We start from the raw sequence: 16,704 nt of genomic DNA, 5'->3' as shown, positions 1-16,704 counted from the left end.
TCATATTTAAATCACTAAACAATTTCAGAAGTTGAAGCACATTAACAAACGTCATCAGAAAGTTTTTGCCTTATTTGGTTACCTGCACACAGAGCAAATGTAGAGGCAGTAAAATAAGTATTTTTCCGATAGACTTTGATTGAGCTCAAATCTTTTTGTCTTCCCATTCTGTCCTGGTAAATGCATTGAGGATATAAATGACTGGTTGTACCAAAGCTTACTTGAGTTAAACAAAAACAAAACTGAGGTATCTAAAAACTACCAACCAGGCCAGAAACTTGGGTGTAGTCATGGACACGGACCAAAATTTACATGAACACATTAAGGCAGGACATTATCAGCTTAAAATATTTCAAGGATTAAAGACCTGACGTCTAAGCAGAACCTGGGGAAACAAGTTCATGTGTTCAGTCGACTTGACCACGTGGAAATGTTTTCACAGGACAAGCAAAAAAATCTATCAAAAAACTCCAGCTTATTCAGAACTCTACTAATCAGGTTCTCACAAGGACCAACAAATTGGACCGCATCAGTTCAGTTCTGTGGTTCTTACACCGGCTTCCTGTCTGCCAGACTTTAAAGTTATGTTACTGGTTTATAAAGTGTTGAATGGTTTAGCACCAAAATACATGATTGACTTCCTGAACTGGTATGTACCAGCCAGCCTCTCTGGTTATCGGTTGTCAGTTCCTAGAGTCAAAAACAAACAAGGAGAAGCTGCATTCAGCTTCTATGCTCCACAGATCTGCAACAGACTTCTAGAAAGCCTTAGATTAGCGGAAAGACTTGAAATCCAGGTTAAAGACCCACCTGTTCTCAGCTGCATTTAAATAGTTTCTATACTTTAGGCATCCTTTTAATTCAGCTCTTTTAAACGTTCCTTATCTTTTTTTATGATTAATCCTTTAATATTGCTTTGGAATGATTCTATGAATGTTTTATGTAAAGCACCTTGAACTGTCTTTGTACATGACACGCGATGTCTCTTTAAGGACAAACTGTATGAGAGGTTTGTCACACACAAAAAGGACATTAAACCCTAACCATAAACATTATGGTAGTACAATAAGTTTATATCTTAGGCTAAACATGATAGATGTTCATTACAACAAGTTTAGAAGTTTTTAGGTTTAAAGCCTTTAAACTAACTATAATTTAGCAGTTAAATTAGCTTTCAAAATGCTGCAAAGCTTATCCCTGTATTGAGACAAATGCTCGGAAATGGGCAGGCTTTTCTACAATGCCAGTAAGTGTGTGGCTGTGCTCAGTGATGGAAATTGCTTGTGATGGTGAACAGGGAAGACTGTCATCCTCCCTTCTTAGTTACTGGTAAGCTAATTCCTCTGATAGAGCCTCTTCCACCGTCGCTGTGGGTTGCTGTCTTCTCAGCCTGAGGGCCTGTCTGCTGGTGTGAGTCTGTGTGTGTGTGTGTGTGAGTGTGTGTGCAACAGAAAGGGGAAGGAGGTAGTAAAAAAGAGAATGGATAAAAGGAATAAAAGAGACAATCAAGGGATGAAAGCACTTTTGTGTGTGTCAGTGTGTCCCTGACAGCATCTGTGTGGTTGCTATGCTGTCTCCAGGCCCTAATCTCTTTAGTAAGCCCCATGATCCAGTTAGAAACAGCAAGTGGCTAATGTCAGGGCTAACTGGAGCAAGGAGATCTATGTGTGTCTGCACTCACAGGTGCTTGTTTGCATGCTTTTGACTGAGCTTGTATTGTTGTTAAACCTGTCAGGGCTTCTCTGTGAACTAAAGAGTTTGAGCAGTGTTTAAAGGAAGCATGCACTTGTATGTGTTTGCATCATTTTCTGTCCATGTGTGTGTGTGTGTGTGTGTGCTCGTGCTCGCATCTCAGGGTGTGTCTGAAAAGCAGCAGCTCCCATTAAGGCTGGGAGATTAGATTGAGTGGCTTCTGATTTTGTGCTTTTGTTCCTCTCCACTGTGTTTCCTCAATAACAAAAAAAAAAGAGCAAGAATAGTGCCGAAAATTGATTTTAGGTTAATTTGACTGCTCCGTTTTGGTTAAACATGACAGAAAACATTTGGCAAAAAATGTAAATATTAATCAGTAACAAGCTATTTTGATTAGTTACAATGTTTTTAATGTTTTTTATATCTTGAGAAAAAAAATCTAAGTTCTGATAAGAGTGTCCTTTTTTATTTTACGCTTTATTTTTTATTTTTTTATTTTATTTTTAGTGTATTTATAAAACATTGTTTTTATATTTATTTCATTTTATTATTTTTTACTTAAATTGTCTTTTTCATTTTATTATTATCATTATTAATAAAGTTATTTTAGTACTTTTTAAAATTAAATCAATTAAAAAATGTATTTTCCTTTTTAGCACTTTCAGCTTTTAATATGAACATGGAAAAAATTGACTTTGATTTAAACATAACATTAACAGTCCTCTGCCATCAAACTGTTACTTTAATAACTTTTTGTTGTTGCATAATTGGAGAGTTTTGACCATCTACTGTTCATGAGAACTGGAAAGTGTGTTTGTTGACATCCATTGAAAATAGTTTACTCAAGTCACCATTTTTTCTTGGTATGGATGCCCCCATATTTGAAGAAACCAATATGGGGGCATGCATATTTTATGCCAACCACTCTCAGCAATCAGGAATGACCTTGTTGGAAGGCCACAAGGCATCAGAGCAAGAATGGTCATTCAGACAAATAAAATGATTGAGTTATGGATGTTTATCTTTTCAACAGAAGTCTATAGGCTTTTGACTTATAGGAACCGGCGAGTACTTCCTGTTTGGAAATCAAGGAGGAGGGGTCACTGAGTCCAGTTGTCATGTTATTATTGGCTTGGACAATGGGATTAATTCAGTCTTAATAATCAGAAATAAGGGGCCATTCAATTAGCTGAAAGCGAACACGCCTGATTTGCGGATGGGTTTGACTGACAGGTTCATTAGCCAATGATGACATTAGTTTATCTGCTGCGTCAGGAGAGTCTCAAAATTGGCTGCAGGGATTTCTTTCACAAACGTGGGGAAATTCACAAATGAGAGGGGGTTTTCAAATGCACATCCTGCATTTTGCATGATATGTAAGTTCATAATACAAGTGTAACTAAAAATCATCTTTGTGAAGCATTTATTGTGAATTTCTGAAACATTTTTTTTTTATTTTTTTGTGTTTTTTGTGTGAAACGAAATTTGTAAGAAACACCTATTGTGCATGTGTGAAACATTTAGAGTGCATGTGGGAAACACAACTTGTGTGTTTGTGAAACACAACGTGTGCATTTCCAAATTTATATTGCAAATACAATTACAGTTGGGAATCAGAGCGTGTGTATTTGTGAAACAGGTTGTGTGCATTTCTGATTATTGAGACTGAAATAATTCCATATTTGACAGGCCTGACTAAAGAATCTTTCTGACCATCCATATTCATTGCAAAACATTTTTTGCTGGTCTTACACTTGTAAATTCACTATCGACATAAATATTCATTCATCTGGTCATCTGGTTTACTGTGGACAAGAATCAAACTGTTATTGTCCACGATTAAAGCTTACGATGATGCTGTTATTTTGCATGTTTAGTGCTTTTAGCTTACGATGATGCTGTTATTTTGCATGTTTAGTGCTTTTAATGTTGATAACTGGGATGGCAAATGTTTTACTTATTTTATTTTATTTTAAGGAACAAAATGAGGCAGCCAACAGCCACTCAGCTTTTTGAGAAAAACAGCGGCTGAAGTATTTCATTGATTCCAATGAATGTCCAATGTAATATATAAAAAAAAAACGATAGCACAGTTTATTGTCAGTACTCATAAGTATTGAAGACTTCTGCAAAACTGTTTAACCCTACAACATATAATCGGTTGTGTTTGATAAATAATAAAAAAAGGAAGGTGAAATACAACTTTTTAAAATGATGTAGCTTTACATCACACATCATGTCAATGAAATTCCTTGATTTTCCAGCAGGACTTTAACATAACATTCTCTTCACGTCTAAATGATTGGTTTGGGGGTTTTATTTGCATTTTTTAAAGTCCACTCCCCCTTAAGTGATTCATATGGGAAATAAAAAGAATTTTTACAATTATTCTAAATGAATGATTTTAACCATGAGAGCTAAGACGGTCTTTTGCTGTGTCTCTGTCCCCGTAGGAATGTTATCCTTTTTTTGCTCCATATAATAGCATTTATTTGACAATAGAGCAGCGTGCTTGGAACTCCGATAGGTCTCACATTATTTCAGTACATGACGGTACTTTCATGGTACACTCGGCGCAGCATATAGATGAATGCAGTAAATGAGCTAAAAGCTGTTGAGACATGATTAAAAAGGACGCGGTGATCAGCAGTTTTGTCACAGAAGGTGAAGCTGCAGCTAACGCACCCACTGGCATAATAAATGATAAGATGCTGACTCTACAGAGACACCGGCAACACTGTGAACGGCGGCTTCTGCGCTCGTGTGCATACTGAAACAAAACCCTTTGAATTTCCCCATTTTTAAGATTCTCCTGAAGAAAAAAATACATTTAAAGGACATATCTGATTCTTGCTTTTCATCTAAAGTTAACACACATTCAAACACACATAAGGTCTATGATAAACATTTTCACTGCAAAAATGAAGTTTCTAACCTAGAATTATAATCTTAAATTTAGTCCAATAATCATTTAAAACTTGTTTTAAGAATAAATTACTATGCAAGAGAAGAATTCATTAGATTATTAATCTTGTTACAAGATTATTAGTCTTTTATTTCTTACTTAGTTTTATAAAGGCTAAAATTAGTCATTTTACATGTACAACAAGATAAATTACTCGCAGAGGCTTGAATTTTTATTTTGTGACCACTTTTAGCTGTAAAGACTTGTTTCAAGACCTAGTAACATGTGGACTTGAACACTGCAACAGCAACAAAGCTGTTAAGAAAAGTAATATTGCTATACCTGTTCTGTAACCCTTGTGCTATCCTAGGCACTTTAACATTAGGAGTTGGGTCATCTAGACCCACTAGACAGTGCTCTGAACCTTTTTTCTTCAATGATTTTTGATCTTCACTGGTGTCCATGGATAACATGAAATCTTTCCACCTTTGTCATGGTAGGGAGAACATGTCAATGGAAGGTGGGGGGGATCATCTAAGATAGATAGAAAAAGGGATAACCCTTGTGCAAATCAGTAACAGAACACAACTGTCACAAAACCTTCCAATCTTTCCTGTAATGTGTTCCAAATTAATTATTTCTGAGACAAGGCCCAACTCCTTCTCATGTAAAAATATATGGGATGCTCTGTGCTGATATCATTTTGACAGCATTCAAAAAGCTGATTATGGTTGACAAGTGATTAACAGACATTTCTGAAGTTTAGTTTAGATGACCATTGTTTAAAAAATGTGCTTTGACTCAAACATAATACACATATGTCTAAACAACCAAGATAAATAATTTTAACAGGGAGATGCAAAGGCAGTGTTGCTTAGGAATTACAGTTTTCTAAGGAAACAATGGCTTAAATCGTTTCAGATGCTGTTCAATCAGATTTGTAAGTCTTAATACGCTCTGCATTGGTAAAACGGGTGCAAAAACAATCTGGACTATCTCAAAGTCTGAAATAACATGAACATACGGTACTCCTTTTCCTCCTGCGGTCAATACCAGCTAAGAAGGGAATGGGGGGACGGGAGGGTTTCATAAATAACACAAAATTTATTTTCCCTAGTATTACCATACAACAATAATAGAGGTGAGTTTTAAAGTAGTGTGTATAATATCTTCTAATTACATCATACAACTTTGTGGACAAAGGTACATATTTTGCGGTAACCCTCTCACCCCCACCCCCCTCAAGTCATTTGGTTGCGCCTGTCCTGATGGTTGGAAAGAGAGGGAAAAGCAGCAGCCACTTTGAACCAGACCCTTCTGATAGCCTGTTCGGTAAGTTTTTCTGAGACTATTTTTATTTTATTAAATATTATTACTTCACTCAATGTGAACAAATATTGTTCCCCGAAGCCTAATGACAACTAGGTATCCAAGCTAGTCGACAAGTGTGACGAGGCAGCCAGTAGCAGAGCGGCATTCCGTCTCTTCTAGGCATGTTCGTATGACCTAGCTTAGCCACCAGAATTTCTTCCATTTAGAGGAACGCGAGGCTGCAGTGTTTTCTCCGTTTTATGAATGAGCGTCACTAGATCGGTGCGTACTATACATGCAGGCTAATATTTTTTGTTGTAGTTATCTTCACCTCCCGGAAATTTAATCAGTAATCAAAAGCGAGCAGGTGCTGTTCCCCCCGTTTGCAAGGCTCCGTCCAAGAAGTGAATGCTGGGACATGAGGTCATGTGACAGGTTTTGAGTAAACTGATAGGCTGCAACCAATGTCTACAAACATAAAGGAGCAAACGTAGCTTAATGAAATACTATTGGATTGTGGTATAAAATAATAAATAAATAAAACAGCAGTTTTATTATTGTTTTTATTTATTTATAAAAATCAATAATGACTTTTGAAAGTACTTCAAAGTATTTTTACACATAGAGCCACATGATAGTTCAAACCCAGGAAACGAGTCTGGAATCTCTCTTATTTATTAACTTGAAAAGTTAAAATGTAAAAGGAAAATAGTGTAAATAGGATATCTGTTTCCAAAGGTTTTTTTGGTCAGCTAAAAATGGATCATTTTATAAACATTATATATGCCATGAAGAAGATTTCAGTGTTTACTCTGCCTCACAGCATCTGTTTAGCTTAATTGAACTGTACAATCTTTTTGGTTTTATTCGTAATTACTTATTATTTGTTGATAATGAAGTAAAAATGGATTTGATATCAACCTTAATTCATGTAGTTCTCTGACTAGCTTTGCAATGATACCTCCCTTACTTGGATTAGACAAGTTATGAGAAGGTTATGACACTAAGAACTCGTATCTTTGATTCAGATCGCAAATATGTTGTTGTTTTGCTGTTTCCTTCAGGAATAAAATTATGCCCTCTATGTGATCACTTAAAATGCTTTACCTTTTCTTATTTTTTTGACCTACCTTAATTATCCTTATACCATTGGATATTGATATTGTTGATATTGAGACATTACAGCTATTGTTGTTTACATTTACATTGTAAACAAGCTTTTATATACAGCAGTGTAAGATGCTTTCTCATTTATGTTGCTCTAATAAATAATGGAAGTATAACAGTTCATGTCGGCTAAAACCCATTGTATAATTCAGAATATGTCTGATATCTTCACTGATTTTTATTTTTCATTTTGGCAGAAACGGATAGCCTCGATAGATGTATAGAGAACCAAAACCAAACCAAGATGCTGTCTGCCAGATCCTTGACCTCGGATTTCAGTCAAGAAAAGCCTTCATTGAAAGTGATGTCCTAAAAGAAGATGATAGACCTACAAAGATTCTGGAGGCATATCCATGTTTCAAGGAGCTTCATCATGTAAGCAATTTACTTGTGTTTTTGATTGGTTGTTCCCCCCACCGCCCATCTTTACTAAGGAGGCATTTTTGTATGTTACTTGTGTTTTAGGTGATGGAGGAGCTGCGGTGGATCCAGGATATGGGAAACGGCAAATTCAGATGTCAAGTACAGGACAGATGGGAAGACTTCTGCTCACTAGTGCAGTTTTACAGAGTTTGGAAAAAAGTGTTGAAGCCTCCCATGAACTTAAGTGGAGGTAACTCATTTTACTGTCTTTTTTTGCATAATGTTTTCAGAGGTGTTGGTCAGAATTGCGTTGTTATTATGCAAACTGATATTCAATTTAATGTAAACTCAACATTAAGCTGAAAATGAAGTTAATAACTGAGTTATTCTATTATATTGTTCTATTTTAGTTGAACACAACGTTGCACTCTTCAGAGCACTCCCAACGCTTTTCCCATCTCCAACTTCACCCCTTAAGAAACTGGCACATGCTAGTGAAGCATTGCTGCATGTTCTAGAGGTGAGTTTTTGTTCCCATTTGAAACTTTGATTTTGTGCTTGATTTTTGTTTGTCTCTGATGGTCTGTAATAACTGTGGGTAGAGACTGGAAGGAATAATGTGAGGATCCCAGCATTTATTTCTGTTTTTTTTTCTGCCACTAGATATGCAAAATGGTGTTAATGACACCTAAAAAGCCTAAATACAAGCATCTACAAAAATTATATTAATTTTCAAAATGGCAAATACGACCCTAGTGATGTTTCATTATTACTAACAAAACATTTTTAGTAAAAGTTACAACATAAACTGTTTTACCCTAATTATTTTTATCTTTAGCCAACAGATGATCCTGCCAAATACCTGGAGAAGAGATCTTTCTCCAGCCCGGTGTTGCTCTTTGATGGGTCCTGCTGTCTCGTGGCAAGTGGAGAAACTCCCATCACCACCTTTGCCAAAGAAGATCTTGGCCATAGGTTGTTTTATCTGTTGGCTTACCACTACACCTTCCATCTTACCCATCCCAAGTTTGTGGCAACCCTACTTTGTCAGTCAGACAGAAATATTGAAGGACAATATTCACGAGCGGGACACCACAAGTTCATAAAAAAAGTTTTGGCAGAGTGAAACGTTTTTACTGAGTGGTAGAGCTCTCACGGTGAGAAATGAATGCCTTGTTTGGTGATGTTAACCAGAGACACTCTTTTTCTTATTTCTCTTAACCTCAGATTATTTACTAGTATGGCCTGCATCAGCGTTCATTAAGATTTAGCTGTAAACCTATGTTAAATTTTATGTTGAAATGCTTCAAGCAGTTCTTTGTATTTGTAGAAGCAGAAGTATTCTATGTTAACAGTGTATTCAAAGCAATTTTGAAAAAAGCAATATAAATAAATATTGTTAAGTATACTAATCCTGTATGCTTGTATTTTTCTTGTCTTGGTTTGAGCTACAAAAGCTAGTAATTACACAATACTAGCTTTAATTCAGCTAGCAATAAGTCTTAATTCTAGTATAATAACTCTTGAATTAAAAGCATATCTTCTTACGGTTATCTAGTTTTAGGGTCTTTTTACTCAAAGTGAGTAATAAACAACTGTCAAAGAAGAATTTATAAACTAGTTTTGAGACTTTTTTACCTAAAAAATAGTGCTTGAAATGAGTATTTTACTACTAATTTTGAGTTGTTTCTCTCTTTCTAAAAGCCAAGATATTTTTTCTTATTTTAAGATATCTTATCAAGTGAAATTATCTTACCCCACTGGCAGATAATTTCACTTGTTTTAAGACAATATAATCTAAAAATAAGTCTAAATTTCTTGTATTTAGACAGTCAATTTTTGCAGTGTTGGTATGAAACGAAAGACTCAATTAGTTAAAATTAGGCCTTATCGCGATATCTATGTGGAACACGCATATCGCAAAAGTCTGCGAAAATTGCAATAAATGCTTACCTTAAATGTGCTAAAACAATCTTATGGCAGCTTGAAGTATTTAACAAATGAGCATTTATGCATTTGACCAATCAGATGAACACTTTCAAGATGTTGACCAATCGGATGGAGCTCTTTTATTTATTTTGGAACTCATCTATGGTAGATGCTCGCCTTCCATGTAGATGAGGGTCATTTGGAGTATAATTCAAGTTCTTTTTTACCCTTATTTAAATTAAACTATTGCAGTGAAATGGAAATTATGCTTTTGGTTGTTTAGCTTAATTCATGTACTGCAAGTTTTATCAATGCAATTTTGATCACTAATATCAATATCACATATCGTGAGGTTTCCTCATATCCTGCAGCCCTAGTTGATATGCTACGGGAGATAAAGATGGATAGGTCACACACTAACACTGAAGTCCCCCCCCCCTCCCTCCCTCACAGTCACTCTGGATTACAGATCACTGCCTCTGGACCACATAGAGTGTTGCACAGACCAGAAACGGCAGGTAGTGGTGGGCTTTGGGGTGGAGGAGGAGAAGCAGTGGGGAAAAGACATGGAGAGGAGGTAAAAAAAAAAAAAATGATTTAGGAGTAATGGGAGCCCGTAAAGTCGGGGTGCCCAGCGGCATTAAGGGACCAAATCTAATCTGCTAATGGAGAGGGTGGGCGTGGACTAAAGGGGGGGAGTATAGAAAGAAGGAGGAATAAAAGGAGAAGAAGATGATGAGGTACAGACAGGATGGCAGACACAGGAGGAATAAGAGAAGAAGATGGAGGGATGGATGGAGGGCAGCAAGGACAAAGAAGAAGATTTGAGTGAAAGGGAATGAGATTAGAAAAAAAGACAATCCAAAAAAGAGAAAAGAAAAGGGAAACAGAGAAGAACTGAAATAAAGGAGCAATCCAGAAAAAAAAGACCAGACAACAGAGGTAAAAGTTTAGATAAGGATGCAGAACAACGTCCAAAAGAGCAACAAATATGAGGCTAAACTAGAACCAAGGCAGAAGTAAGGAGAAGCATTCCCAGTGGTCTTTTAATTATGAATATCATTATTTTTAGCCAAAGTCATTTTCTGTTTTTTGCAGAGCAGCAGGAGTTCATTCCAAGGTCATCTCTGAGTTGTGGGCGGAACAGTTGGTATGGGGTAAGCCCGCCCCCACTTTCCATCACCCATGTGTTTACAACCTCTCCCACTAGCTTACTATCCCCTCAATCTAACATCACAATAGTGTGTGCATCTAGTCAATTGCATCAGAATGGATCGGAGCAGGGAGCTTGTGACCCCCCCAGCGTGTCACATACATGATCTCATTCAAACGGCGTTTTCTTTGACTGCTCCTGATTCGCGACAATTTGAATAAAGACCCAATTTGGATCTCTTTATATTTGTCCTCCGTCTTCAGAAAAATGCCACAAGAACTTGTTAAAAACACACTTTTCTTTCGAGTGGGTCTTTGGAAAAAAAAATGACAAAAAAAATGAAGACCAGCAATTTAAAGTAAAGATGGAAGGAAAAAGTTAGGCGTGGGTTAAAGAAATAACCCGAGGTAGAGCACTGGAAGGACAAGACCCATGAGAGCACAATCAGCGCATGTTGTCATCATGGTGCACAAATGCTTCCCTCCACACACACTCACACACACACACACACTCCATGCTAATGTACGACAAAACAAACAGCCACATTGTGCTGATTGTTACTTTCCCTGTCACGCACACACAGACATGCTCCTGCACACCCACACTCTGGGCAGAAGGTAACTATTGAGAAGTAATTGCCTCAGACTGTTAATGCTTTCCAGGATGAAGCTACAGCGGGCTGCACAAGGGATAATCCTGAAGCATTACATTTTTACCTCAGGAACACACGGAGAATCACTTCACACTTACCCCAAAGACAAATGAGGGAAACTGAAACCTCTTTTGGTTTCATTTGACATTTTTTACTGCTTGTTTTGATTTTCCCTGAGAGCTACCGAGGGCTTCTTTGGACGAAATATTGAAGCAAAGCTCCATGCAAAGTGCTTGGGTAAAACAGCAAATGAGGACATAGTGGGGGAAAAAAACAAATCTTTGGAGCAAATTTCATGATTGGGAGATAAACTTGGGGAAAATAATAAAAAATACTCTATTCTGCAGTGTAAATCTTAACAGCAGTTTGTGCCATATCGACTTCATTCCAGAGAAGGCTGTTGGCTCCGCCTGCTTTCTATCTTCCTTAACATCCTTTGCAGCTCTTTTAGTGCCTCTGAGGGCTTTCCAGGTCATCTCAGACATTAGAGAACTCTTTCTGGCGTCTGAAAATCCTTAGATGCCAAGTCGCTGGAACTACACCTTTTCGGATGGACAAGACGCAACTTTTCATCACAGCCTCCCTGTAACAACACAGCTTCACTCTCAGCGTTTCAAATCATCCAGCCTTGATCTAAAATACGACTCTACCTTCAATAAAAAGGAGATGTTTGCAAACATTCAATCACAGTTTCATTATTTAGTCCTTTTAAACCCAAATATGAAAGCCCTACTCTCAATCACCTGTACTTGGGGTTGTACGGGGGAACAGGGGTGTGTCTGGCAGTGTGTTTGAGGCTCAGACATCAGGAAACTGGAGCGTACCATTGTTGTGCACTGGGTAAGTGTTTTGTGAAGTATTTGTAAGGATTATGTAAGCTGTAAGCACTTATGACAGACGGGTGACGTTGTCGTACGGTGCCCTCACACCACATTCTAGTCGTTAGCTACATACATTTTGTACATTTTCCACGTATGATATTTCATTTTTCTCAATGCATGCGTGATATAGTTAATTCACACAGATGTCCGTCGACGGTTTCGACCGATGGATCTTTACGTGAATTCGGTTTTGAGCTGTATATCCTTAGTCAGCTGAGAATTATGCATTCTATGCGTATTTATACTTAGTTTATACGCAATTGTTACGTAAATCTTACGAAATTGTGCTGATTTTTGCGAGTTGCATCTGCAAATTTGTGGCTTTCCACGGTGGTTCCAAGTATGTCTAACAGATTTTTCACACATGTACCTCCGATACATGACTTTTATATCACGTAAAAATTATGTAATTGCCGGACGGATTACTAATGAATTGCCTGTAAACAGTGCAATAATCACGTACGATTCTACGTGTTCTACGCTGATTTAGGTGTTCTTAGCGTGGTTTATTTGAACTTCTTCCATGGTTAAGCGTGGTTCATTCGTGATACATCACACCCTTTTCTCACTTTTTCGTTTGTGACGAATTTTTATATGTACTTAGTGGCTGTGTGACACCAATTTGTGACTTCACTTTATTTTTAATTGTTTTTCATGATTGTTTGAGTTTGTGATTATAGCTTAGTTTGAAAGGAAACTTCAAATACTAAAGTCACACAGGGGGTTTGAGATCTGCAGAGACCTCGACGATTTGCCAGGGGGAACAAAAACGGAGCCCCGCTGCGCCACAGCTCCACCGGCGTGACAGTAAACAGGACTCCAGCTCTGCAAATCGCTGTTACTAGGCTACAACGTCAACACACGACAGGCATTTCAGGAGGCCAAAGGATACGAGCACTGATGTTTTATTATACTACCGTCAGACGCTCCAGTGGGATTTTTCTTTTTTAAAGGATTTTCTCAAAGGAGCTTCAATGCAAACACATTAAATATATCTGTAATTACTACTTTGGCAGTGATTTCCTACAGAAGAAAATGCAAACCTCCCCTCAAAGTGCAGTCAGCCAATCCCCAAGAGAGGAGATAAGTGGGTCCACAATTCATATTAGAGGGAATCTGACGACTATAGAGGCGGTGATGCTGAACAGCAGCAGGATACGGTTTTGAGCTTTAAAGTGCAGTGAACAGTCCCAGGCTGGCAAAGGAAAACACGAATCCAACCAACCGCTGCAGTTCAGAATGTTGCACCAATTGACAGGGATGCTCTGGAGTTCCTCATGGGTTTATCAAGTAATCTGCGGTCATAAGGCATGCGTGCCCCGGCCTCCTGTTGCTCATAAGCACACTGCTCGTTGAGGAGAGAAGCCGTTCATGTTTTTACTGCTATATGAAATGGCGTTCATTTAGGGGGTTCAAAATAAGGAGACAAGAATAGCAGAAAAAAAAACAAAACAGAAATAGCAGGAAAGTTTTCAGGACAGTAGATGGAGCTGTGAGGCTTCTCTGATTGGCTCAACTGGAGCCCTCCGCCGGCCCGTCAGCATCAGTGTCTGCACATCAGTCACACTCATCAGTCAACTTGGCGTTTCTGAGAGCATCCTCTTTACACAGTTGCCCCGCAAAGTTACATTTTCAAAGATGATGGATCACTCTTCCCGTGCTGGCGAGCCTCCAAAGCAAAGTGTGTGGATAAGCCGCTTCAGAGGATGACAAAGTTAAAGAGCTTCCATAAAAGAGACATGATGCTGTAAGACTAGATCTATAATATCCAAGAGTTGTTGTTGTCTTTTACATTTGGTTTGTTTCTCTTGCATGAAAATATTTGCTGTGGATTAAATGAACAAATGAAGTCGTGAACTAATGTTAAAGTTTGGAGACAGAAACTGAAAGAACAAAATGAGGATGTCAGCCTTACACTTTCCTCACACCTGTTGAGTGTCTTCTCACTCTGCCCTCTCCTTGTCAATCCATCCAGCTGTCTGTCCTCCGTCCACAATTTAGAAAAGGCGGATTATCAGTGGGATCTAGTGAGTCATCACTGCCATGAAAATTGTGTTTTTAACATGCTTTTGTGGCATTCTTCTAATGATGGAGGACATATATGAAGAAAATTAGGCTTAAAATTGATCATTTTCCACCACCAATAGTCCTGCTGACAACCCAGATTTGAATTTCGAATGAACTCCTGCCGCTCTGCAGAAACTATGTCCTAGAAAATGACAGCATTTTTTTAATTTTTTTATTTTGACTAAAAACCCAGCATAATCATTATTAAAAGACCACTGGGAACACTTTGAAAATGGATCAAAAGATGATCGGAGTGGGACTTTAACAAAGTTGATAAGCTTCCAGCAGGGGAGCTCATTGTTTGAGTGAAAAGCTGTCACTCTTCCTTGCAGACTAATTCGCCTGCATGCATTTTGTACTTTTTTGTGGGTGATCATGCTGTTTGTTGAACCTTCTGCGTGTAATTCTTCGCTGCAATTCTATGTTTGCTATGCTTTTGTGCGTTAGTGAACAGACTGTTTCACTGTCTGTGTCAGCACGTCTGTGTGTTTTTCATTTCCTCCTTGCAGAGATTAGGGGCAGAAGAAGAGCAGCATTATCAGGCGGCTGGAAATGAGATCTCAGCTGGGGGACTATGCCTTTCCTTTCATCCCTTCTTTCACACCTTTCTTCTCTCTGGCTGATCTTTCACTACGTCTTCCACTCATTTTTACATCTACCCCACAATCTTATTCTGTTCTCCTTCCTTTACAGAAAAAAAAAAAAATACAATAGCCGTCCCTTTAATCAGTTCAGAATCGTTATTTATCCACAGCGGATCTTCAATATTCTCGCTGTAATCCATCTCTCTGGTGAAAGATTCTTAAGATAAAATGTGACAAAAGTAATTAGTGATGCTGACCATTATAAGAGTGCAAAGCCAAGAGATGAAGGCAGCTTTAGGATAGACCTTTGTGTATCCAAAAGTCTGAAAACGCGACAGTTTTACAGACGATGAGGGAGATGTTTAGAGGGACATGCAGTTTGGTTTTAGTGAAAACAGCTTTTGGTTTGAAGGGACTCCTAAAGTGTTCTGTCCGATTTTTTTTGCAAGGCCGTTTACATTTCCAATTAAATGTGAACTTTTGTGATCTCCTGTGTGACCGTGAAATGTCCCAGAAGTGACCCGCATGCGCAGAAGAGTACTTAACAGGGAACGACGTCACTCGTCAACAGTGTTGTCAACAACGGAGCTCTTTTTGCATTACTAAATTTATTTTCCTGAAGGAGCCAGCACAATTACAATCTTCTCATTTTAAGAAGGCATTGGAGCCACTGTTGTGAAACGGGGATGTGTATGTGCTGGGGCCGTGCATGTGTGTGTAAGAGAGAGGAGAGAGCACATGCAGCGCAGTATTCCCTACTGCGCTGCACGTGCTCTCTCCTCTCAGAGGGGCAGTGAGAGGGGCAGTGGGGGCACGCATTCATGTTGTGTGTTACGGAGGAAGGAGAACGATAATAAAAGAAGGTTTCCCCCAGAAACCTATTTATTCTTTATTAACCCGCTCTGGAGAATCTGAGGGTCCGAATGGGGAAGTGAAACCCAAAGGAGGATCCGTCTTCTGTCCCCCGCGCTTCTGACCACGGTCGGAAAGGGGAAAAAAAGTTATCTCTGGAAAGGTTCAACACCACGCTCGGCCATTTCACTGGAAATGTTTTCAAAAACCGCCCGGCTGTGATAAGATCGATTGAGTTTGGCCTGAATAGAGCTGTCACCCCAAATATGAATCCAATCGGTGACCTCACTTCCCTTCCACTGACTGGTCTCAGCAGCATCGTCCCCCATGGTTGATGTTCATGTTTTCGCCTACTTCAACGCAGAATTATGACCTTTGTAGCGTATCGATGACGTACTGGTCGGATTCATGTGGCCTGGCCGGTCAGACGGAGGTCGCATTTGAAAAGATCGGATACGTTTCGGATTCAGGACCACATACCCAAGTGGCCTGGGTCGCATTTGAAAACATCAGATCTGTGTTGTTCAGACTGTCATGAAAAGATCAGATACAGGCCGCATAGGGACAAAAAAATCGGGATTGGGTCGTTTCAGCCTGCGGTGTGAACGTAGCCTTTGTGACCAGGTTACTGTCTTCTTACTGAAAGAAACTAGAGTAGAACCAGAGAACAGTATTGGTGAAAAGACCTCTTATTGAGGAAAAGGTTGAAACTATGGGCCGCGGTGCACAGGTAGAGAAGATTGCAAATTCGGTTGCTGCCTTGCACATGTGTCAAAGTGTCCTTGGGTAAGACACTGAACCCCACATTGCTCTCTGTGGTTACAGGCTGGCGCCAGCGTTAAGATACGTTCACACCCAATAAGATTTGAGCGTCAGAGGCTTCTAGTTTCAATGTTAGGTGAATGTACAGATGCAATCAGAGAATTCATTATGAACACTGGATGGGGCCCGCTGGGCTGGCAGCAGCGCATTTCGGGCGTGGCAGCGCATCCAGAGTTCAAATATCTGAATTTTGATGAAGATAATGTGTCGTGTCAACCAATCAGGGACTCAGCTTTGGCTTGTGATGTGTTTATGATATAATCAGCAGGTGGAGACCAAAACCAACATGGAGAGGAAGCTGATTGTACCCCTCCTTTACTTTTTCT

The 16,704-nt window shown here is 38.8% G+C and overlaps 2 protein-coding genes across 3 annotated transcripts in view; one reads left to right on the top strand and one right to left on the bottom strand.

Annotated features, from left to right (window-relative positions):
- Positions 1 to 16,704, bottom strand: part of LOC101170687 (slit homolog 3 protein) — a 296,346-nt gene that overhangs the window by 148,685 nt on the left and 130,957 nt on the right. The window lies entirely within an intron of this gene.
- LOC111947959 lies at positions 5,852 to 8,855 on the top strand. 2 transcript variants are annotated; one of them, XM_023958962.1, is made up of 5 exons: positions 5,852 to 5,929; positions 7,273 to 7,450; positions 7,541 to 7,688; positions 7,849 to 7,958; positions 8,277 to 8,855. In XM_023958962.1, the coding sequence occupies exons 2-5, from the start codon at positions 7,292 to 7,294 to the stop codon at positions 8,562 to 8,564; spliced, it is 705 nt and encodes a 234-aa protein (XP_023814730.1). In that variant the 5' UTR covers positions 5,852 to 5,929; positions 7,273 to 7,291; the 3' UTR covers positions 8,565 to 8,855. The 2 variants fall into 2 exon arrangements, with proteins under 2 accessions (XP_023814730.1, XP_023814731.1); XM_023958963.1 differs by having other exon boundaries at positions 5,853 to 5,929; positions 7,550 to 7,688.

This window comes from Oryzias latipes, chromosome 10 (genome assembly GCF_002234675.1).
Source record: "Oryzias latipes chromosome 10, ASM223467v1".
Classification (NCBI taxonomy): Eukaryota; Metazoa; Chordata; class Actinopteri; order Beloniformes; family Adrianichthyidae; genus Oryzias; species Oryzias latipes.
The sequence above is the reverse complement of the archived record's forward strand: the minus strand, read 5'-3'. Positions and strand labels throughout refer to the sequence as shown.